Source organism: Adiantum capillus-veneris, chromosome 20, assembly GCF_014529385.1.
Source record: "Adiantum capillus-veneris isolate H3 chromosome 20, ASM1452938v2, whole genome shotgun sequence".
In the NCBI taxonomy this organism is placed as follows: Eukaryota; Viridiplantae; Streptophyta; class Polypodiopsida; order Polypodiales; family Pteridaceae; genus Adiantum; species Adiantum capillus-veneris.
This window is the reverse complement of record NC_140950.1, coordinates 34,620,745-34,645,282: the sequence shown is the minus strand read 5'-3', so window position 1 is coordinate 34,645,282 and position 24,538 is coordinate 34,620,745. Positions and strand designations below refer to the sequence as shown.

The following is a 24,538-nucleotide window of genomic DNA, read 5'->3' as shown; positions in this document are numbered from 1 at the left end:
TCAATACTATGCATGATGGAGCTGATGGTTATATTGTCTTGTGGGTGACTACCATAGGTCTATACCTTGCACTTTCCTTTAAGGGTGATCTGGGCTTATCCTGGATTCATCTAGGTATGTATGGATGTATGTTGGCAAAATTTCCTCCTTTAGTTAAGGCCACTGGTCCATGTAATCCAGGTAGGCCTTCTGGAAAGTGTGGATACAGACAATATTACAATGAATTTCCTTAGAAAAGGTTGCTTACCTCAACACTCTAGTTTCAGAGAATTTCCTTAAAAAAGTTTGCTTACCTCAACACTCCCTTTAGAGTTCAAAGAGCCATACACGAGCAGTTGTTCCAGTGTCAAGCGCTTCTCTATGAAGTCACTACCTAGCCCTCTTGGAGCCCTAGCTGGTTCCAGGATTTTTTCTAATCAATCTTCCTGCTTCCAGTACACTCTTAGCCATTTAATGCAAATTTTTTTCTCACTTCTATAATAAATCGTTAACTGCACGGGAAAGTTTCTTGTGTTGTTTTTTCTTTCAATCCTTCACTTCAAAAAAATGATTCAAGTAATACAGATAAAGTATGCAATGATGATTCTTTCACTCTGATTTTCTTAGGTTGCAGAGTAATTATAAGATCAATGTCTATAGACAATGTTTATATTCTTTTTTTTTGCCCTTGATCTAGAGCCATATGCCACACAATGCTAGTTTTAATTTCCACAAATACATTCTAAGGTCTTTTCAAGACGATTACAAGTACGTAGTTGGCATCAGGTATGTGCCCCAAAATCTTAAACTAGTTTATTTCTAGGCCTGAGGCATAATGTTTCAATAAATGATGATTGTGTACCTATCTTAGAAGCTTCTATATATAGTCCAAATCATATATCCCAACATGAAGAAGTTTTTATTGATGCTTCTCACCAGGTTCGAGTATCATATTTTCAAGCTCATCAAGAGCCTTCTCGTGATAGTCTCTTGATCGGAAGGGATTGCAGAAGGCGATCTTCAGAGCCTCCCACCCAGTTAAGGGGTCCTCCCCAAACTGGCTTACCATTTGTTGGCAAGGCTATTTGGTGTGGATGGAAACAAGACCGAATAGGCATCTTGGCGGTTGAGACCTCAATTTCTGCATAGTGAGACAAACTGTCAGACATCACCTACTGCATCTTCCTTGGACTGTCCCTTGAATGTGGAAACTTGATTTTGAAACTTGCCAAGACAGAATTTAGGTCATCCTCCATAGTCGTATTTGAGGGCATAACAAGAGGGGGAACAAGTAAGCTGGAAGGTGATAGAACAGGCAAGGGAAAAGGGGAGGAGGTAATGGATGTAGAGAGGGGTGGGGGATGACTCCTAGGTGGAACAAAGTGTTGGCGCCTTCTGTGGTACGACTGTAGAGGACTCCTCAATGGGCTCACGAGGGCTTCCAAGAGTGCCTGGCATGGTGAGGAGGTATAGACACGGGACAATCTCTGGACCAAGACTAGTAGTAGACCAACTTGATACAGAGCAGCTGCTTGTCGCTTGAGGCCAACTTTGAGCGAGATTTCAATTGAGGTCCCACTGGATGTGTCAAAAATGAGAGCACATATAGAAGATCTGTGTCGTGCTAATGCTCTCTAGTGCGGGTGTTCCTCGCTGCAACGTGCACAAGAAACCCCTCTCAGAAGAGAGCCACAATGAACATAGCTAGCTACTGAATGACAACACAGTGGCAAGATAACAACAATTGAAAAACGGGAAATGGAAGAACTCAACAAACTCAATGCCCCTGTGAACTCTTGTACTCACATCTGCAGTGACTGGCTGGCAGCACTCTTAGCTCCAGACCAAGGATTATTTGGATACAAGGGGGTGTAGAGGCTCAAGAATGCAATGGGAATTATGCTCGTGTTAAGGCGCAACTATAGACTCAAGAACGCAAAATTCAATGATAGACCCGAAATTGATCATAGTTGTGGGAAACAGGAACAAGAACGGAAATGGAAATGAAACTGGAAACAGCCAAAAGTTGGAGTTTTGGGCAGTTTCCAGTAACTATAAGGAGTGAGGGAGTGAAAACGGGAACATGAACAGAAACGTGGAAACGTTGATGGAGGAAAAGACGCGGTGTGTACACTCATACACCAAGACAACTCAACACAACACAAGGAATTGACTTCAATTCCACCCCCATCACTCAAAAGCTCAATGAAAATTCCCCCCACAATCCCTATTCAAACTCCAAACACCTCGACCTACAAGCCCTTGCCTGCCCGCAGACACTACAAGGTGAGTCCAGTTGATCAACACTTGAAATCACACTTGATGGTGACCAAAATATACAAGAAAAACCAAAAGAACTCCAGCCACAAAAGGCCTCTCTCAAACCATTGCAAAACCTTCACCAAACTCCACTCTCTTGGACTCTTTAGTGTAGCCCCAACCCTAATGGCACCGATACAGGGTCACATAGTTTTGCAGAAAGCCGCACCTTCTTCCCTCAATTCCTCGCACACACACATCTATGGAAGCCTCAAAACTTCCATAGATTCTCCCAAGTGCAAAATTGAAGAGAAAAAGTTCTCATTCACTCCTCCACACACTCGAAAAACAGGACGCGAACGTGACGGGACTGCACTAGACTACCTGTAGGAACCTTGCTTCCTCCCACACATAGAGAGGTGAAAGTGATGAGTATTGGCTTCAAAAGTTCTCCTTCAGCTTAACACTTGCAGCACCGTGAGTGATATGGAAATTTACCCCCTTTCACACTATTTTTGACCATTTTTTGATTCTTTTTGACTCAGTTTTGGCCAATTTTGAACCAGGACGGGCATTTTGCGAGGAAAAAGCTCCAAACGGACTCCAAAATTCACCAAATTTTGTACGCTTAATCCTTGATACCCAAAGTCCTTTGCCACATCTCCACATTCAATTTTTGATCACTCCTAGGGCGGTGCACGCATCACTGCAGATCAGGCACCGTAAATAGACAATTATTGCATGTGTCAAACTTCTCGGGCGGGTCGAGGGTGCCCACACCTCCCACTTGCATTGTCACGTGATACATCCCAACCCTATGTGTCCGTGGACAAGCTACACCACAGCATGGTTTAATCAGTCAAGTCAAGTTTAGATTAGCAGTGATCTGACACTTTTTTGAGTCTATTCGTAGACCGTGTATGCCCAGTCACTTAGCATAGATGCATATCCTCCGGTTGCACACAGCATGATTATCGGAATTCCCATCAGAATCCATTAGCGTCAGTTAGGGGAATTTTCCAGTGCATTTAGTCTATTTTTCTATTTATTGGTATTTTCACTTATTATTTTTAAGTGACTTTCTAACAAAAGTAGGTAGGGCAATTTTGCTAAGTTTCTATATAAGCAAACCCAAGTTAGCACTTTCTGGCAGAAGAGGCAACAGGAGCACCTTGCTCAACAGGCAACTTCTCAACAAGGCCAACCTCCGCGACTACTCTGGCGTTTTCTCCACAGAAGACCTAGCGTTTTTGCATCAGATCAGCCTTGGCGTTTGGTGCACAGAAGATCAGCCCCGGTGTCATCACGACACAACAGATCAGCCTAGCGTTTTTGCATTTGCAGAACCCCGGCGACAGAAGGACCAATTTCAGCCCCTGGCGTTTTTGGATTTCAGCAGCAAATTAAGACTGGCATTATTCACCTAAAGTGTAGCAGATTCAGCTCGTAAGGACCATCAGTTTTCAGCCCTAAGAAACCTCATTTTTCAGCCAAGAAAACGCAGCCAAAACAGTCATTTTCAGCCACCGAAACAGTCTCGAAATTCAGCTATTAGAAGATCTCAGATTTCAGCCATCGTCGTCGTCGTCACCGTCGTCATCATCGGCATTGACCAAGTTGCATAGTCCATTGCATACACATTGTACACCTTTGTGCAATCAAAGAATAGACCACTCTCGCCGACGAGAGTGGGGCCTTCAGAGGAGGGTTTTACAACCTCTCGGGTGTCGTATCTCTTCTCTCTCCTTCTCTCAGTCTCATTCACTTGCACGCACAATATCCACTCACTTTGTTCGTGATCATAGCACTCTCCATAAGACGGAAATCTCTCTCTTTCCCTAAGAACTAAAAGGAACCTTGAGGTGTAAAGATCACTAATCTTGAGAAAATACAACATTCATTCCGTTGCACCTAACATTGGTATCAGAGCTTTGGAAGTGTTCTGCATTACTCAAGGAAAGAACCACAAGAACCACAAGAATTTTTTTGCTTGTTGCGGTTGCATGAACCCAAGTTTACGTGGGCGTGGCGATTCCTAATCGTGTTTTGTTGAAGAGTGACAGGAATCCCAAGAAAGAAGAGCTTGTTCAGCCTCCCCTTGTGTCTCTTTTCACTCATTGAGAGCGGATCGTGCACTTAGCGGCCGGCCAATCGACGTGAGGTGGAAAAAAGAAACCTTGGTGTGAGCGCAAGGCCGCCAAGGGGTGCGCCCGCAGAAAAGGGTAGAACTCGGATGAAGAGAAGATCCTTCTCAACGCGATTTGCAAGCGAAAGAAAACCTCAAGAACCTCAAGAACCAAGACCCTCAAGAACTCAAGTTCCTCGTGAACTTAAGAACCCAAGACCCCCAAGAATCCACAAGAACCCACGATTGCAGAATGATCATCACTCGAAGCGGAATGGATACTTCGCTTGGAGGTGATGAGCATGAGAGAGGCGAAGAAGAATTTTCCCCACTAGGAGGTTTTTCCGGCCCTCCCCCTTCACCATCTACGACAAAGATTGCACTAACTCCTATGGAGGAGTTAGCCCAAGAAAGAGAAGCAGAAAGAAAAGCCTACGAAGAAGACACGGCAGTCATAGAGCGCAAGTACCAAGAACGAAGGGCAGCTATAGATCGAGAGAACAAAGCAAGTCAAGCAGAATTTGATCGAGAGAACAAAGAAAGTCAAGCAAGATTTGATCGCGAGAACAAAGCAATACAGCAAGAGATGTTGCGACTCTTTTCTCAAATGCAAGCACAGATGCGAGAGGATCGGGAAAAGGAGACTCTCTCAGTCTCTTCTTCTCCCAAGCATGACACACAGGATTTGCATGATTGTGTGAAGCATGATGATGATGATTTGATTGATAATGATTTGCATGATGAATTGAATGATTATGAGAAGCATGATGAATTGAATGACAATGATTTGCATGACGATTTGAATGACAAGCATGATGATTTGGAGGAAAAAGATAAGCATGATGATTTGAAGCACAATGATAAGCATGATGATTTGAATGCCAATGATTTGCATAATGATTTGGATGACAATGACAAGCATGATGATTTGCATGATCAAGATGTGATTTCTCACAAGCATGATGAGTTGCATGAAGACGATGTGATTGTTCACAAGGATGATGTGTTAGTGGATGCTTTTCCTAGTGAAACTAACCTCGTTGTAGATTCAATCAATCACGAAGATCCGATCTTGGCTTTCGAGTCGAGGTCTAATGAACCTCCACAAGAAGATTCAATAGATTCCGAAGAAGCGATCTTGGCTCTCGAGCCTTGGTCCAAAGAACCCTCACAAGAAGTATTATGTGTTTGCATGATTGATACGCACGCATTGTTCGAGTGTTTCATTCGTGAAGGTTTCCTGTATTTTAGTCAGTATCGTTATGTGATCCCTTTTACTAGGCATGACATATTGTATGTTGAGCACGTTTCTCTCATGGATGAGCACGAATGTATGCAGATTGTTCATGAAAAGCTGAAAAGTTTGTATGTAAGGAAGTCGCATTCCATGTCTCTTCCTTGGCATGACATAGTTTCTGAACGAGCACATGATAGTATGAGCACCAAGCATGGGCATTTCCATTGTGATTTCCCACAGTTGATTGATTTTGATCAAAGAGAAATGATTCGATCGCATTGTTTGCATATGTTTGATGAACGGGTTGTCACTCCGTCTCTATGTTCATCGACATTGCATACATAGTCTTTAGAGAAGACATTTTTTTTCCTTCACTTTACATGGAATGGGTATGTTCATGGTTTTGTGTTGGAGATTGTTTCAAGAATTTTCAGCCATGGAGATTCTTGAAGATGGAAGAAGCACGACTCTAGACGAAGTTGAAGCAAGAAAGGAGATTCAGAAGACTTTGAGTCGCTTTCGGCGTTGCCCAAAGAAGCAAGCGTTGCAGACCTTTATGAAGTTCAAGTGCCGCTCGACCCACCCATCAGAGTGGGCCGGCGAAGAGTCCCTTCCAAGATTCCGGATGCTGTTGGCGATCTTCCTCGACGCCATACAATTCGGTACCAGTACCTCACTTTGAAAAGGAGGGGATGTCACGTGATACATCCCAACCCTATGTGTCCGTGGACAAGCTACACAACAGGGTTCAGTCAGTCAAGTCAAGTTTAGATTAGCAGTGATCTGACACTTTTGTGAGTCTATTCGTAGACTGTGCATGCCCAGTCACTTAGTATAGATGCATATCCTCCGGTTACACACAACATGATTATCGGAATTCCCATCAGAATCCATTAGCGTCAGTTAGGGGAATTTTCCAGTGCATTTAGTCTATTTTCCTATTTATTGGTATTTTCACTTATTATTTTTAAGTGACTTTCCAACAAAAGTAGGTAGGGCAATTTTGCTAAGTTTCTATATAAGCAAACCCAAGTTAGCACTTTCTGGCAGAAGAGGCAGCAGGAGCACCTTGCTCAATAGGCAACTTCTCAGCAAGACCAACCCCCACGACTACTCTGGCGTTTTCTCCACAAAAGACCTAGCGTTTTTGCATCAGATCAGCCTTGGCGATTTGTGCACAGCAGATCAGCCCCGGCGTCATTACGACACAGCAGATCAGCCTAGCGTTTTTGCATTTGCAGAACCCTGGCGAGACAAAAGAACCAATTTCAGCCCCTGGCGTTTTTGGATTTCAGCAGCAAATTAAGACCGGCATTATTCACCTAAAGTGTAGCAGATTCAGCCCGTAAGGACCATCAGTTTTCAGCCCTAAGAAACCTCATTTTTCAGCCAAGAAAACGCATCGAAAACAGTCATTTTCAGCCACCGAAACAGTCCCGAAATTCAACGATTAGAAGATCTCAGATTTCAGCCATCGTCGTCGTCATCACCGTCGTCGTCATCGGCATAGACCAAGTTGCATAGTCCATTGCATACGCATTGTACACCTTTGTGCAATCAAAGAATAGACCACTCTCGCCGACGAGAGTGGGGCCTTCGGAGGAGGGTTTTACAACCTCTCGGGTGTCGTATCTCTTCTCTCTCCTTCTCTCAATCTCATTCACTTGCACGCACAATATCCACTCACTTTGTTCGTGATCATAGCACTCTCCATAAGACGGAAATCTCTCTCTTTCCCTAAGAACTAAAAGGAACCTTGAGTAGTAAAGATCACTAATCTTGAGAAAATACAACATTCATTCCGCTGCACCTAACATGCATTATTTACATTCTAGAAAGATTAAACACATTTCCTAGAATCAAAAGAAGCCACATGGAACCATATCCAAGGTCTCGATACTCTATCTAGGCATGTACGTGTGCTCGGCTGTTGACACGCAAACTTAACTATTCACAATCTGTATACATCGCATCATGTTTCAAACCCAAAACAACTCTGCAAAGCTCTCAAATGCATGTATTTTATCTTTTTGTACATATGTCCATGCATATACACGCTACTCTGTACATGCCAAAAGCGGTCTATTATCATTGCCCACTCTTTAGGTGGAGCATTTATGCTCAACCAAGAGACTATTTGCATCTGGAACCACATCCCTTGCAAAATATTACTTAAATCTATAACCATTTTTTCTGTAGCGCAAGCGTTCACCAGACAATTTTTCCAACTCATATGTGCCATTAGAAAATACATGCTTCACTCTATATGGACCCAACTATTTGTCCCTCAACTTCTTTTGAAAAGTGAAATCCAATCGAGAGTCGTACTTCATCACTAGATCTTCCTTTTTAATCTCTTTCTCTGCCATCCTCTTATTCATTTTCTCCATCCTTGTCTCTGCTTGTTGAAGATAATAATCACTGGCTTTCTCTCTATTTATTTGCAACAACTCTAGAGCAAGAATTCTTTCCTGCAGCTTGTCATTATGCGCACCTTGCATTTGTACAACAACTTCAAGGCATCCAACTGCACTTGTATGGGCATAAGAGCTTCCTTTCCATAAACAAGCTCATATGGCGTAAACTGTGTTGACACTCTATACGCAGCTCCAAGTCCCACTCTTTCGGATGCTCTCTAGCATACTTTGATAGCATCTTCACAATTTGACCATTGCAGTTTTCAACCAGCCCATTGCATTGAGGGTAGTAAGGAGAAGAATGCCTATGCTAAATTTTCAATTTCTCCATGAGAGCACCAACAAGTTTTCCCCTGAAGCCTGGTCCATGTTCAGAAATGATAACCATAGGGGCTCCAAACCTGCAGCACACCTTTTCATCCAAAAAAGAGGCCACTCTTCCTGCTGTTACATCTTTTACAGCTCTTGCTTCCACCCACTTTGTCAAATAGTCCACAGCCACAAGGATATACTTTTTGCCATTGTTGGTCCTTGGCATTGGACCTACAACATCCACCCCGCATTCTGCAAATGCATCAAAAGACATTATAACTTTTTGAGGCTCGGCCAAAAGCTTTCTGTTTGCAAACACTTGGCATTCATGGCATGACTTGCACAAAAAATAAGCATCTCTCATCATAGAGGGCCAACAAGAACCCGCTCTCAAAATATGAAAGTGTAGCGTGGATAGTGTGTCGTGCTCTCTAGAGTGGGTGCTCCTCAGTGCAATGTGTGTGACATCTCACTCAAACAGAATGAAAACACGAGAAACAATAGAGAACAACAAATCAAGACAGACACAGCAGTAGACCAAAACATATGAACTCGACTATCTCAAGGGAACCAGTACAGACTCTGGCATGGCAGCACACCCAGCTTCAGCCCAGAACTCTCAGGTACAATGGGGGTGTTGAGGCTCAGATGTGCAGGGATAGTGTAGACATGCTATGTGTATAGAATCGCTACTCTAGACGACGACGCAGGACCATATATCAAGATGAAGATGACAATTCTGACCCAACAGCTACTACTCACATGTAAGACCATAAAGAGCCACCAACGGCTCATAAATGTTAGCCATCTAAGTCTATCTCCAGACTAAGTGGAGGTGGTGACCTGGCCACGATGTCCACTAGACCATCGTCCGTATCCCTGCCACGTGTCACTATCCAGCCTAGAGAGTCCGTCTAGTGTGAACCAGACCAGACCAACTGTACTAACTGTGTGTCCTGTGCAAGTGACACTATAGCCTGCTACAGGGCCCGCCACAAGACCGCTCACCGTCTCGGTGAGAGGAATACTGAAAAACTGTGAAAGAAAACCACTAGGTTATGCATCCGTACATCCTTCTCTCTTAGATAGGAGAAGCCTCCACATCTCGAGGCTTTGGATCAAATCAAGAGAGAGCTAGAAGGGATGGCAACTAGGTGAATGCTTGAAAGCCACAAGGAAACAGCCAAGAGGCTCTTCACCTTGCTCAAGGCTCTTCATCTTGCTCGTCTGTTGTGAAACACCAAAAGACCTGCTTCAGAAACTCCAAAAGCTAGTAGCCCTGGCAGAGCAGAGTGTATAGATTGCTTTCTTTTTTTTGCATTTTTTCTAGAGGGGAAGGGGTGGGTAGGGCTAGACAGGGGCGAGGTGGCTAGGGGGGCTAGATAGGGGCGAGGGGGAGATTGGGTGGGTAGGGGCGAGGGGGAAGTGGGTAGTAGGGGCGAGGGCAGTAAATGGCCGAGGGTGGGTAGGTAGTAGATAGGGGGCGAGGCCTAGGTAGGGGGAGGGCGAGGGCGAGGGGTAGGTAGGGGGCAAGGCCTAGGTAGGGGGAGGGCGAGGACGAGGCCTAGGTAGGGGGTGGCGAGGGCGAGGCCTAGGTAGGGGGAGGGCGAGGGGTAGGTAGGGGGCGAGGCCTAGGTAGGGAGGGGCGAGGGGTGGGTATGGGGCGAGGTAGAGAGAGGGGTAGTGGGGAGATGGAGCAGAGAGATCATGACTAGGGAATATATCAAGCTTGAAATCAACATGGTTTTTGTTGTATCCCGTCTTGAGGAAGCATTGTGAAGGGAGTTCGCTAGACACAGAGGAGAGCTTTGTTCTGGTCGGAGAAGCAGACACCGATGGGGCTTATGTTGAAGGTTGTTGGCCTTCTCTTTCTTTCTGCTTCTATGATTCTTCATATGCTCACCAGATCCAAAGGCTACCACCAAGGGTGCACCGGGAGTAGCTTCTATGACCTTCAACCTTTGTGCTGGCTCAGGTTGCCTATTAGGTTTAGTTACTGTGGAAACATTGGAAGAGGGTGTATCTTCAGGCAAAGAGTGAATAGAGACTCCATAACAAGGCATAGATTTGGTAGCGTCCAACCACTCCAATAGATCCTCATCTTTCGACCCATTAGGTGGAGCAAGCTGTTCCAATTCAAGGCTGGTTGCTAGGGACAAAGAACTATGTTGCATGACGGGATCCATGCCTCCTAGGTTAATGGGTTGCATCGGGGAGACAGGAGCATGTATCCACATGGCATCGTTTCCCCAATCATGAAGTGCTTTAGTGTGTCGCAACCATGGTCTACCGATGAGCAAGGGAAATCCGCCCTCCACTTGTGGAAGACGAATCACAACAAAATCTAAACTAAAAGTGAGATCTTGTACCTGCAGAGGCACCTTTTTCACTATGCCCACAGGGTATGCTGTCCTCTGGTCGGCCAATGTTACTATGAAGGGGACATGTTTAGTAGGCTGTAGGCCTAAAGCCATCATAGTGAACTCAAGCATCATATTGATGCAAGATCCACCATCCACAATTACTCTTGCAAATTGCTGCCCCAAGACGGACACGGTGAGATGAGGGCTTCTATAATCTGTGAGGGGAGCAGCGTCATGGGATATCATATAGGACTCGGATGGTTGCACTGGGAGGTGCCCGCCACTAGTACCTGCTCCGAGGTAAAGGGATTGAATAACTGCAAGGGTGTCACTTTTGAAATTCGCATCTAGCCGCAACATGTCATAAGGGACACTTGTTGAAAAGTGTTCTTCAAGACTGTCTCTGCTGTAAGCTTTTCTTGTTCTACTAGTGGTTTCTCTTGTACCTTGATCTTCTGTACATTTGAAATTGCTTCCAAGAAAGCTTCATCAATATCGGAGAGCAAAGATTTGGATTCTTGCTTGTCATTGAGTGAGGGCTTGGCGCCAGTTGAAGGCAGAGTATCCATTGTTGGGAGAATGTGTGGGGGAGTCGAACGTGTTGGAATACTAAGACCGAGAGCGGCTCTCTAGGCCCGGGTGAGGACGCCCGCTGGCTCCTCTACCAACTGCAACTTCTCTTGAGTGGTAACCACATGGGCGGAAGGGGGTGGTTGAGGAGTGGTGCTAACTGCTATCAAATTGAGCTTGGGAAAGGTGAACTCATTTTGGATTTGACTTGGGTTCGCGGCCGTTGATGCACGAAGTTTAGGGAAATCTTTATTGTAGTGATCTTTCGTTTCAGGGCAATGACGTGCGGCAGGGAGGGGGACCCTTCGGGCAGAGGGCATTTGCTTTGGTAATGACCATATTCCCTGCATCTGTAGCACAAAATGGGCCGATGCAATGGGCGAGTCGAAGGGCGAGGTGGTCCTTGCTCCTGGTGCATGGAGTTGGAGGTGGAGGCATAGAAGTTTTGAGGTGATGAGAGAGCATGGATATGATAAAAGCTCTGAGACGGAAACACACCTTGCATAGGAGGGGCTGTCAGCAAAGGTGGCATATGGTGTGGATGGCCACAGGGAGAAACCATGTTGGATGCAGGTGCTGGCTCTTGTTGAAGATTAGGACCAAGACTTTGTTGTATTTGTTGCAATCCCTTGCGGTAGTAGCAGTCCTTGTCCTCATACCAGACTTCTCACAGAAGTGGCAGTACACCCGAAGGGGGCATTCATGTGGAGGGTGTCCTGGAGAGCGGCATGAGCTACACCAAACCATAGCCTTAGTCTCTTGCTGAGACTTGAGCTCTTCTAGCTCGCGCTTGATCTGTTCCAATGCCTCGTGATGTGGAGGCTTCTCCTGTCTGAGAGAGAAGGACCTCTCCTCTTGAAGAGCTCACTGTAACTTTAGGGCTTCCAGTTCCCTGCGTAAAGAAGTTAAAGGATCAGAAGGAATTTCCGAAAACAATGAGGGGGTCTCTACCTGAGGAGAGTTGGTGAACAGCTTCCTAGACCTAGCTCCCTCTATCCTAGTAGCAGCCGCGACAAACTCCTCCAGAGTGGCGTCAGGTCGGAGACTCTCTCGGAGTTTTTGTTGAGAAGTTTTGGGAAGAGCCTTCTCCACCCACTTCTCAACCATAAATTCCCCTGGTTGCTGAGGAAGCTTAGCAACCAAGAGACTTGGTTTTAGTCATGAGTTCTGCAAAAGTCTCCTCTAGCTGGAGCACCATATTGGCCAACTCATCCAAAACCTTTTCCTGGTAGTCACTTGGCTTGAATGTTGCATAGAACTGTTGTCTTAAGGCTGCCCAAGTTGCAAAATGGTTCTTTGCAAACTGACTGTACCACATGTCTGCTAAGCCATCCAATGTTGATGGAAACACTACCAAATAAGCATCTTCTCTATGAAGACCTCGACCTCTACAGAGAGATACAAACCTCCTTGCATGGTCGTCTGCATCTTCTCGGGAGAGTCCCTTGAAAGTAGGAAACTTGATGTTCTTGGCCAAAACACTGGTCAACGCCTCCATGACCTCTTGCTCAGGAGCCTGTTGCTCAATAGCTTGCTGTAACACAATGGGAGAGAGCTTTATTGGGGAAGGTGACCAGGAAGATGTAGAACCGGATGAAGGAATGGATGATGCCGTATGTGGAGGTATGGGTGATGAGGTTGGTGGACTTCTACTAGGTACCAAGGGTTGACGTCTTCTGTTGTAGTGCTTCAGAGGACTTGGTAGTGCGCTTTGACGCTCAAATGACCGCCTTGTATATGTCATGCAATGACCACAAACCCAACCAAACTGTGGGCAAGAAGACCTTTAACTGACTGAATGAACACAGGTCTAGACTCTCTAGACCAGGACAAGTGACTAGACCACATGGTCTAGGACCAGGGCAAGCGACTAGACCACCTAGCCGGACCAGAGACGAGGAAGGGCTAGACCAGGGACGAGGACTTGGTTGGACGAGGGTGAGAGAGGAACAGACCTGAAGGGCGAGACACTAGGTCAGCTAGAGTGGAAACCCAGCTAGCTCATGGATTTGCACCTCGACAAAGAGTGAGACTTCAATTGAGGTCCCACCGGGCGTGCCAAAAATGAGCACCTGTAGCGTGGATAGTGTGTCCTGCTCTCTACAGTGGGTGCTCCTCAGTGCAATGTGCATGACATCTCACTCAAACAGAATGAAAACACGAGAAACAATAGAGAACAGCAAATCAAGACAGACACAACAGCAGATCAGAACATATGAACTCGACTATTTTAAGGGAACCAATACAGACTCTGGCGTAGCAGCACACTCAGCTCTAGCCCAGAACTCACAGGTACAATGGGGGTGTCGAGCCTTAGATGTGCAGGGATAGTGCAGACTTGCTGTGTGTATAGACTCGCTACTCTAGACGACGACACAGGACCATATATGAAGACGAAGATGACAATCTTGACCCAACAGCGACTACTCACATGTACCACCATAAAGAGCCACCTACGGCTCATAAATGTCAGCCATCTAAGTCTATCTCTAGACTAAGTGGAGGTGGTGACCTGGCCACGATGTCCACTAGACCATCGTCCATATCCCTACCACGTGTCACTGTCCAGCCCAGAGAGTCCGTCCAGTGTGAACCAGATCAGATCAACTGTACTGAGTGTGTGTCTTGTAAAAGTGACACTGTAGCCTGCTCTACAGAAAGACAATTTGATCCTTACCTTGATGACCTATTTCTTCATGGCAGTGCTTCAAAATCAAGCTTATTTCTTCTTTGTACAACACTTTTCTCAGAATGCTATCTTTGCCATAAAGCATGAGATCCTCACCTACCAATGTGTAGTTTCTTGCTTTTGCAACTATTCTCTTACGTCGAACCTTTGACATGTCCTCTGAACATTGCCTTTTACCAATAAATACTTCTACATCTTGCAATGATTCCCTTCCTGCATACAAGGCTTCCTTAACCTTTAAAGGAACTACCAAGGCGTCCAACTTGTCCCTAGCCAACTCATCAGCTTCTTTATTCTGCTCACGAGGAACATTCTTAAACTGTATCTTTTCAAACTCATGCAAAAGCTTCTTGATACCATAGAACCACTTCTTCAAATTGTCTTCTTAACATTCCACAAACCAAGCAACTGATTTATGACTAGCAACGCATCCCCTTTTGCAATGACCCTCTTCAATCCAAACTCAACACACTGCTTCAATCCAAGGAAAAGCGTGAGATATTCGGCCTCATTGTTACTTTCAGTTTCATCAAGATCGTAAGCTCTAGAAAAGATTACATCGCCTTTTGGGTTCTTAATGACTACCCTACCACTTGCCTTTTGAAGAACTTTCATGTATTCACCATCAAACATCATTGTATATGCATCTATAATATCTACTTTCTCTTCATGATCATCCTTGTCAACCCTTGGGTAAGATGGAAGCTCTCCTCCCTTGTGTACCACTATGTCCCCCAGGTGAGCTTTAACAGAATGATCCACTTTAAACTCAAACTCATACTTTGAAGCTCCATAGTCCACTTTAAGATGCGCTTGCTAGGCTTCAAATGTTGTACTACATCCTGCAAAAGGTTTGATGTGATGAGCACATAGAACTTTTGGAGCAATAGATATGTTTTGAACCTGCGACAAGCAAGAACCAAGGCGAATACCCATTGTTCCATTTCTGTGTAGGAGAACTCTCTAACATTCTTCATCTTGCTCTCAAAGTAGACTAGCTTGAAGTTCCTTCCTTGATTTTGTAAGAGCACCGACCCAAAAGCTACTGACCTCACACTAATAGATACATAGAAAATCGATTGCAGGTTAGGAGAACTCACTGCTGGTAGAACACACAAAACTTCCTTGATACCATCAAAAGCCTGTTGCATATCTTCGTTTCACTCAAACCCTTGAACTCTTTGACTCAATTTTTGGAGAGGATACACATATTGACATAGCATCCAAAAAAAACGCGACAAGTACTTGAGATTATGCACAAATGATGCCAAATCCTTTGTATTTCTCTGCGGATCCATAAGCCTTAACTTTCACTGGGTCGGCTTCTATTCCATTTTGGGAAACCACATGTCCTAGCAAATGGACTCTGGCATGAGCAAACTTACACTTCTTTGGGTTGAGTTGCCCACCCTCTTATTGAAGCCTTTCAAAACTAACCTCAGCTTCTCTAAATGTGTGACCTTGGAGCTATAACATTCAATGTTATCCATGAAAACTCGAATGAACTTACCCAAGTAAGGACTAAACACTCTATTCATCCACCCTTGGAAGGTAGCATATGCATTAACCAACACAAAAGGCATTATTTTGTAGGCAAAACAACCCCAAAGAGTAATGAAGGTCGTCTTCAATCGATCTTCAATCGCTATCAAGATGTGAAAGTAGCGAAAATCCATCCATGATTGAGTAGCGTTCATGACTTGCAACCTAATTGAGGATTTCATCCAAGAAGGGTAGTGGATAATGATTCCTTTTTGTGGCAGCATTCAAAGGTTTGAAATCAACACATATCCTATATCTTCCATTCTTCTTGGGCACAATAACTACTGGAGAGACCCACTCAGACGACTCCACTCGAAAGATGAAATTTGCTCTTCACGAAGTGCCCTCTCATGAATGACCCCCAACCTCCTAAGCTTTTGAACCTTTGGCTTTGCACCTTCTTTTAGATTGATTCTATGCTCGACTCCTTTAGCTCTTTGCAACTTTGTATATTCAGTGGCAAATAGATTTGGAAACTCCATAAACATGTCTTCATACTCCTTTTCTTTCTCTGTCAAGTCCTCTTCTAGCATGCTCCTTGCGTTCACTTTGGCAGGCTCTACAATTGCTTTTGGATTCTCCTTCTTCTCCTTGACCTCCACATCATGCATTGATGCTTCCTTTTCGACACTTATCCCAAATAGATTTTTTGACACTTATTTCAAATAGATCAGGACATAATTGCATCAAGCCTTCCTCTACACTTCTTTTGATGACATAGACGAAGCATCACTATCGTATACGTAGTTTCTTTTGAATCCGTATCTTGCATCTCCAATAGGGGTTGTGTATGGCTCTCGTGGGTCTTCATGTTGTAGACAATGGTCCTTCCTTTCTCTTGGTCGATGATTGTAATCAAGTACGTGCCCCAATCCTGCTTAGCACCAAGGGTTATAAGCCATGGCCTCCCTAAAATGATCGGATAAGCATTCTCACCTGCTTGCATCACATAGCAATCAACAAGCACTCAATTCCCAAGACTTTTATCTTAACATCTTCAGCTATCCCAAGACACCTTGCTTTTTTGTGGTTGGCCATCCTCATACGAATCGAAGCATTCATTGACATCTTGACACCTGCTTCCTTTATGATAGCCTCGGTCATGACACACACCTGGGCGCCACCATCCACATATGCTTTCACCTCCGTCTTCTTTCCTAACATGGCTTCAACTATTGGCACCATATCGACCGGGTGACCAGCCCTCAAGGATGACACCATGCTTTGATGATTTCCTTTTTGGAAGGAAGCCGTGTACTCACACGGCTTTGATGATTTCCTTTTTGGAAGGAAGCCGTGTACTCACACATTTGGTCCACTGTCTCCTCAATTTAGCATTTAAAGCCACCAGTTGATCAAAAGATATATTGGCCTTTTGATTTGTATGTTGTCAACAATATCATAGTCTTTGACACCTTGGCCAAAAAGGTAATCCTTTGGACCTATTTTTCTTCGTCGCCGTCTCTTGCTACTCTCTGGTTGGTCTTCTACTTTGGCTTTCCCCTTCCTTGCTCTTGTTTCCCTCTCTTCTTCTGTCTCTTTCTCCCTATCATGCTTAGCTCTCTTATTGGCCAAAACATCCACATCTTGATGCTTGAGGGTAATGATGTTGATAGCCCTACCTTCTCCATTTGCAGGCAATGGTTGTGGTTGTTGTTGCGGCGGTGGTGCTTCTGGTGCCCGCTCTTCATGATTTTCTTCTATTCTCCCTCGACCATGCCCATATAAGGGGTACATCCCTCCTCTCTCTTCTGGGGTTCAGGAAAATCAAGGCGTAGTGATCCTCTTCACACAATTGTAGCATCTACCTTGTAGCCTTCGTCCCTTGCCTCTCCTAGCTGGCTGCTCTTCTCTTTGGTTTCTATCCATTATGTTAATCCTTAATTCTTGCAACTGACTAGTAAGATCATGCAAAGCCTTGGTTGTATAACAGGGTCGGGACCTTGAACTTGAACCATTCGTTCCATTCTATCATCCGCTGCCATAGGAACCATTGGTTGCACCACCGCTGGCTCAACATGTGTCACACCTTGCTCCCACCTTCACTTAATCTTTTTGCTCTTGGCCTCGGTAATTTACACAACTCTTTCAAATGTAGCAGGCTCGTCTTGGTTGACCTTCTTCCTTACACTTGGATGGAGACAATCCATAAATTGATGCACTTTAAAGAAATCCCCTAGTGGTACTTGGGATGCCGCCTCTAATTGCACCCAAATTCCCTTTGAAGTGTTGCAAAAACTCTTGAAAGTTAGCATGAACATCTTGCTTCAAACCTCTCAATTTTGTCGTTGCTTCTGTTACGATTAGTCTCTTTCCAAACCTGTCAAAAATTGCTTGCTTCACCTACTCCCATGTTTGCTTTGCTTCATCATTCACAATGTGCATACCAAGCGTATGCCACTCGAAGTCAGCAATCTAGTCTTTCACACCTTCCTTCCTTGTGAACACTCGCCGATTATACGCAATCCCTTTGAAGTCGTTTCTCCCTTGCGTGAGTAACTCCACAAATTTTGAAGTCTTGCACCTTAACCAAACCACCACTTTTCTTCAATGATTCTCAAACTTCACAGCAAAACCGCTTCACCTGATGCACAACTGGAAAATTTCCGCTCCCCAGTGGGATCGCCAAAGGATGATGGAGCAAAAGACGTCGTGAGACAACTCAACACAACACAAGGAATTTACTTAAATTCCACCCCACACACACCACCACTCAAAAGCTCAATAAAAATTTCCTCCACAATCCCTATTCAAACTCCAAACACCTCGACCTACAAGCCCTTCCCTGCCCGTATACACTACAAGGTGAGTCGAGTTGATCAACCCTTGAAATTACACTTGATGGTGACCAAAATATACAAGAAAAACCATCAAAAACTTAAAAAACTCCAGCCACAAAAGGCCTCTCTCAAACCATTGCAAAACCTTCACCAAACTCCACTCCGTTGGACTCTTTAGGATAGCCCTAACCCTAATGGCACCGATACAGGGTCACATAGTCTTGCAGAAAGCCGCACCTTCTTCCCTCAATTTCTCGCGCACACATATCCATGGAAACTTTAGAACTTCCATAGACTCTTCCAAATGCAAAAATTGAAGAGAAAAATCTCTCAATCACTCCTCCACACACTCGAAAAATAGGACACGAACGCAACGGAACTGCACTAGAGCACCTGTAGGAACCTTGCTTCCTCCCACACACAGAGAGGTGAAAGTGCTGAGTATTGGCTTCAGAAGTTCTCCTTTAGCTTGAACACTACGACACCGTGAGTGATGTGGCAATTTATCCCCATTTTTTTGATCCTTTTTGGCCAATTTTGACCCAGGACGGGCATTTTTTGTAGGAAAAACCCCAAACAGACTCCAAAATTCACCAAATTTTGTACGCTTGATCCTTGATATCCAAAGTCCTTTGCCATATCCCCACATTCCATTTTGTACGCTTGATCCTTGATACCCAAAGTCCTTTTGCCATATCCTCACATTCCATTTTTGGCCACTTCTAGGGCGGTGCACGCATCATCGTAGATCAGGCACTATAAATAGACAATTATTGCATGTGTCAAACTTCTCGGGCGGGTCAAGGGTGCCTACACCTCCCACTTGCATTATTTACATTCTAGAAAGCTTAAACACATTCCCTAGAACCAAAAGAAGCCACATGGAACTTTATTTTAAGGCCTCGATACCCTATCTAGGCATGTACGTGTGCCCGACTGTCGGCACGCAAACCTAACTATTCACAATGTGTACACATCGCATCATGTTTCGAACCCAAAACAAGTCTGCAAAGCTCCCAAATGCATGTATTTACATCTTTTTGTACATATGCCCATGCATATACACGCTACTCTGTACATGCCAAAAGCGGTCTATCAACGTGAAAAAAAGGGAGTATCAATAACTTTCACGTACTTATGATATTGATAGCCCCAACTAAAATCTCTAGACTGATACATACAATGATAAAATATCTCCCACAGGGGGTGAGTAGGTGAGGTAGACCTTGTAGGGTGTGACTAATGATAGACCAGGTAGGCACTAGGCCATGCTGATGGCCTTGCAATTGCTCAAAACCAAGGACTATTAGGATATGAGGGGGTGGAGATGCTCCACCATGCAATGGAAATTGTGCCAGTGGTAAGGTGCCACTCTAGACTCAAGAATACAAGACTCAATCGTAGACTTGATATTGATAGCCCAAACAAATATCTAATCTCGCTCCAGCTCTAGACCAGGGACTATCAAGATACAAGGGGGTGTAGACTCTCAACTGTGAAATGGAGACTGTAGCAATGATAAGGTGAGATTCTAGACTCGGACACAAGACTCAATGATAGACCCGATATTTATAGCTCCAACTGATTACTAGACTGATATATAAATGATGAAGTATCTCCCACAGGTGATAAGTAGATGAGGTAGAGCTTGTAGGCTCTGGTCGAGGATAGACCAAGTAGGTGCTAGGCCACAGATGGCTTCGCTACACTCGTCCACTCCCGCATCTCAAGTCACCAGGTCAGCATCTGAAGCAGGTCCACCCAGTCCAACGGTCTAGACTAAGATTCTGGCACACATCCTCCTCATATGCTGACACTCTACTAAGAGAATACGAGCAATGCAACGGGGCTACAAATATATGGCTAGATTATGAACACCGAGAGATATAATCCCGTTGTATTTAAGGCATAGAAACAACGGAATGGGGATGGGGAATTAGGCCTAGAAACGGGGAATGGCCATTCCTGGAATAGGATGGTTCGGAACCGAATGGATGGCCGGATGCTTGAATGGCGGGGTCACAGGGGATGCCATTCCGAATGGCGTTCGAAACGGATGGCTGTCCGGAACGGGACAAGGACCGGCCAACATATATATTTTTTGAAAAAACGGGCAGATGTTTTGAGAATATTGTAACACCCTTTTAGGGTCCTTTTCACCATGGCTTTTGGGCTCCTTTGGGGTCACTTTTGGAGGCCCCCATAGCTTAGAAAAGGAGGGCCTCAAGGTTGGCCTTCTCAACCTTCATTGTGCGAGGCTCAAGCTCCCTCTCTACTCTTATAATTCATTGCCTTGAGGCTTGGTTGTTAGCTTTATGGGACATATGTGAAAATCGAAAAAATAACGGTTTTGATTTTTGCTGTTCCGGGCACTGACCCCATTCCCTAACTTTTGCCATCCCGACCCCGACCCTGACCATGACCGCTTATTTTATGAACGTAGACTTTTTCCCACTGAGAATTCGTGATCCAAGTATTCCTCAACACCTGTCTCACTCTATAAATGCCCAGCTTGGAGAAACTGTATGCGAAAACATATAGCTTTATATTGCTTTTATGCAATCGGATGAAGTATAACTATACTGTACTGAGTCACACCTCAAGGATCATAGAGAAGACTTTGTTTGATATCTCGGGTTTAGCTCTTTAATGGTGGGTGATTAAAGCAAACCATTTGTAGAGTTTTGTGTGTACCTTACGGTCTATACCTCTTTGTGGACAGACCTGGACTATGGGTTTATTCGCTTATATGGTTGCTGCTCAATGTCGATGGTGAGTGATTTCTTGGACCCTTTGGTATGCACTACTGCATGTAGATGTTAAAGTTTAAATGCTTGACCCGGTTTACATCCACTTATCTTTCAGGTTGGGAGAGTAATATTATATTCACCACCGTGCCCTTGATTGTGAGCTCTCCAGAAAATGTGGTAGTGATTTGTTATTTCTTGTGATGATGAAATCCTTACTTACTTGAAGCTTTGGAACAGCTTGTCCTCGCAATAGGTACAAAATTGCAGCATATAATTACAAAAATGGGAATTCATTTCATTGATGCACACCCGTTAACAGTGGGGATACCGAATGTTGAACCAAATAACAAGCTATTTTGGTTCAACCGTCCGCACTTTATTCTCTTATGCATCCATTTTATACTACTTCAGGTTTACACATAAAACCTTCTTAGCTTTGCTCACTACATTGCGTTAAATTAAGGAATGTCTGCAATTCTATGAGGTTTTTTTTCTGATGACAGAATGCATTGGAGATTTCTTTTGATATTTGGGCTGCAGTAAGTGTTATGAATCTCTTGTAGATATAATAGCATTAAGAGATACCTTGTAGTAGCCTCATACATCTCTTTCACATACAAACGTGTGCTAGTCTCTAAGAAAACTTTTGATTATCCAGATCACATTTCCTCCAGATAACTGTGTGTATCGACAACCAAGCTTGCTTCTAGGTCGCATTATTATCGGGTAAGTCATAAGTAAACCAATACACATTGAATTATGCACATCACTTGCCAATTCATAAACTCTGTGGCTACCTCCAAACAATAATTTCAACTGGAGAACTTATTAAAGTTGCCCTGGCTAAAATGCAGGCTTGCTGTACAGGTGGTTTGTGGACTTATTACCCTACCGAATTATGCACTTGTATCCCAGGTGTTACTTATGCTGTTTTTCCTTGTCATCATCTTGCCATTATAGATTGGTGGCAACATAAACATTTGATAGTTTGAGACATAAAGTTGTGCATGACTGTGATAAGGAAAATGATGATTGTAGGTCTTAACTGCCAGAATAGGAACTGCAGTACAAAATTAAGCTATTCTTAATGTATGCCGAAAGTCCGAAGGGCTGAATTTTATCTGACAATAGGATCTGGTAGATGGAATTTGCAGGCTTGATGTGGCCCTTCCTTTGAAATGAAAAAAGGCCGCTCATTGCAACTGTCACAAAGTGATGACGTGGCTTGCCCAACTGGAAGAGAAATGGCCGAACGGACAAGAGGATCTGAACCGAGAAGATGGGCTGAGGGGCCTACCAACTTAAAGAACTGATGAAGTATTGACCGAGGGGCCTAAAACCCTAAAAATCCCAAAGCTGTTGGGGTATAAAGCCCCATGTGGTCGCCCAGGTAAGTGGGCGGGCCGCCAGGTATGTACACATATTCTTTTGTAAAAACCTAATAAGAACTCACTATGCTCTACACATTACAGTAGAGTGAGTTCACCATATCGTCGTGCTCTTCTTCTTGCACTCTCTCTCGCGTCGCACTTCCGCTCGTACTCCTTCAACTGGTATTAGAGCTCAGATCGAGGCTCGGGGCAGCACTGCAGGAGGCTAGAGTCACCAACTCAGATTGGAGTGAAATTTGACAGGCGAAGACACGGCCCCAAATCTCGTGGGCAAGCCCAAAGGGCTTGGTGTTGTCAAAATTTCATTCTGAGGTCATCTCGGCCACCGTTCGGCTTCGACAAAGATCTGCGCAGGCCATTTTCGGCTACGTGGTCTCGACGGGTGCAGATCGGACTCTGCAAATTTGGGGTTTTTCGGCCTACGACTGCAGGTGCTGAGGATATCGACACTCCCAAGAGTGTTGATTTGTGGCTGTCTACACATCGAAGGACGGCTCACAGTTCTTGGAGACGTGTCACATACGACACGGGCGTATCTACACACAGACTGTAGGCGACATCCACTAGTTCATAAGGTAGCTTGTGTTTGCTGCTTGATATTCCAGATTTCATCCTGACATTGCAGGTACTTCCATATGGGATGTATTGTTAGAGATGATGTATGTCTGTTGAGGGTTTGCTGGCTGTGAGTCACGCAGCAAACAACCGCCGCAGCGGTTACAACATACAGTGGGAAATTTGTGGATGTATGACTTTGTGGGAAGTCTATGTACTGTCAGATTTACTGCAGCCTTTGTTGAGGGTCGAGTGAGGTTTTATTGAGCTGGGGGATTCTCGAATGTTGAGATCCTTTCGGTGATACAGGTCTTGGAGCGATCCCTCGAGCACCCTTAGATAGGCAGCTAGGATGTATTGACTGTGAGTTAGACAGTTGGGATTGCATCTTTGCTTTACTGCCGTTGAGGCATTGTTGCAGTCTATGCTTACAGGATAGTGACAGGACAGTCAGAGACAGTACAGGTGCAGGACAGGTTTACCCACAGCTTACAATGTTAGAGAGACAGTGGTTTTTTGAGCTGTTTTTTGTTCTGTTTTTAGTACAACAGAGCCATTTTACGAAGGAGACTTTGCCAAAATTTCTGCAGAATCTGAAGCTTTCTTGGTTCATTTGACAGGTTGATATTGGTTCAGAGGTCAGTTTACAGGGGAAACTCTGCCGAATTTTTCCTAGGAAAGTAAACTACTGTGAAGCATAGCTATGGCTGGATCACAGGACATTGCTCTTTACAATATCAAGAAGCTGGATGGAACCAATTTCCCATTGTGGAAGAAGCAGATTTGGTACAAAAGAAGCAGATAAAACCTATAAAGCTCAAGGGGATAAAACCAGAAGATATGGACGAAGATGAATGGAGCGAAATGGATGAATTGGCACTTTCTACCATTATGCTAACTTTGGCAGAAAGCGTTTACTTCAATGTAGCAGACGAGATGTCGGCTTATCAAGCATGGTTAAAGTTGAGTGATCTTTATGAGAAGCAGAGTGCAGCTTCACAGGTATACTGGCTTAAGAAGCTTGTTGACTTGAAGATGAAAGAAGGGACACCTATGTCCAATCATTTGAATGAATTCAACACAATCTATAGTCAGTTGTCAGCTCAAGGTGTCAAGTTTGATGAACCTGTTAGAGCTATGTTCCTGTTGATCACATTGCCGGAAAGTTGGGACACTTTTCGCACAGCTTTGAGTAATTCTGCACCTCCAGATGGTTTGAACATAGCAGGTGTAGAAGGAAGTCTGCTTACTGAAGAAACCAATAGAAAGACAATGGACAAAGGCAAAGGAACAGCCTTAGTTGTCAGGGGAAGGACCAAAGAAAAGTACAAAGGTGGAAAGAGGAATCAGTCTCGTAGCAAGTCCCGCAGTGCTAAAGGCAAGAGTGACATAGAATGCTACCATTGTGGCAAGAAGGGTCACATGAAAAGAGACTGCAGAGAATGGAAAGCAGAAAAAGGCAAAGAGAAAGCTGAAGACCATGGTGAGAAGAACAAGTCCTAAGTGAAGATTCAAAAAATAAATGTGACAAACACTGTTGCAGAGGATGACAGTCTAGTGTCAGGAGAC

The 24,538-nt window shown here is 44.4% G+C and overlaps 1 protein-coding gene across 2 annotated transcripts in view; it reads left to right on the top strand.

The window, feature by feature from the left end:
• The window catches only part of LOC147432351 (MLO-like protein 9), a 69,422-nt gene that overhangs the window by 4,762 nt on the left and 40,122 nt on the right, over nucleotides 1-24,538 (top strand). Inside the window, exons 8-14 of one of the 2 annotated variants that reach the window (XM_086491564.1) lie at nucleotides 677-765; nucleotides 20,996-21,045; nucleotides 21,139-21,179; nucleotides 21,261-21,434; nucleotides 21,527-21,562; nucleotides 21,682-21,749; nucleotides 21,878-21,938. In XM_086491564.1, coding sequence (XP_086347690.1) covers nucleotides 677-765; nucleotides 20,996-21,045; nucleotides 21,139-21,179; nucleotides 21,261-21,434; nucleotides 21,527-21,562; nucleotides 21,682-21,749; nucleotides 21,878-21,938 — 519 coding nt within the window. Of the gene's footprint in view, nucleotides 1-676; nucleotides 766-20,995; nucleotides 21,046-21,138; nucleotides 21,180-21,260; nucleotides 21,435-21,526; nucleotides 21,563-21,681; nucleotides 21,750-21,877; nucleotides 21,984-24,538 lie in introns of those variants that run through there. The other variant, XM_086491565.1, reaches the window with a different exon arrangement.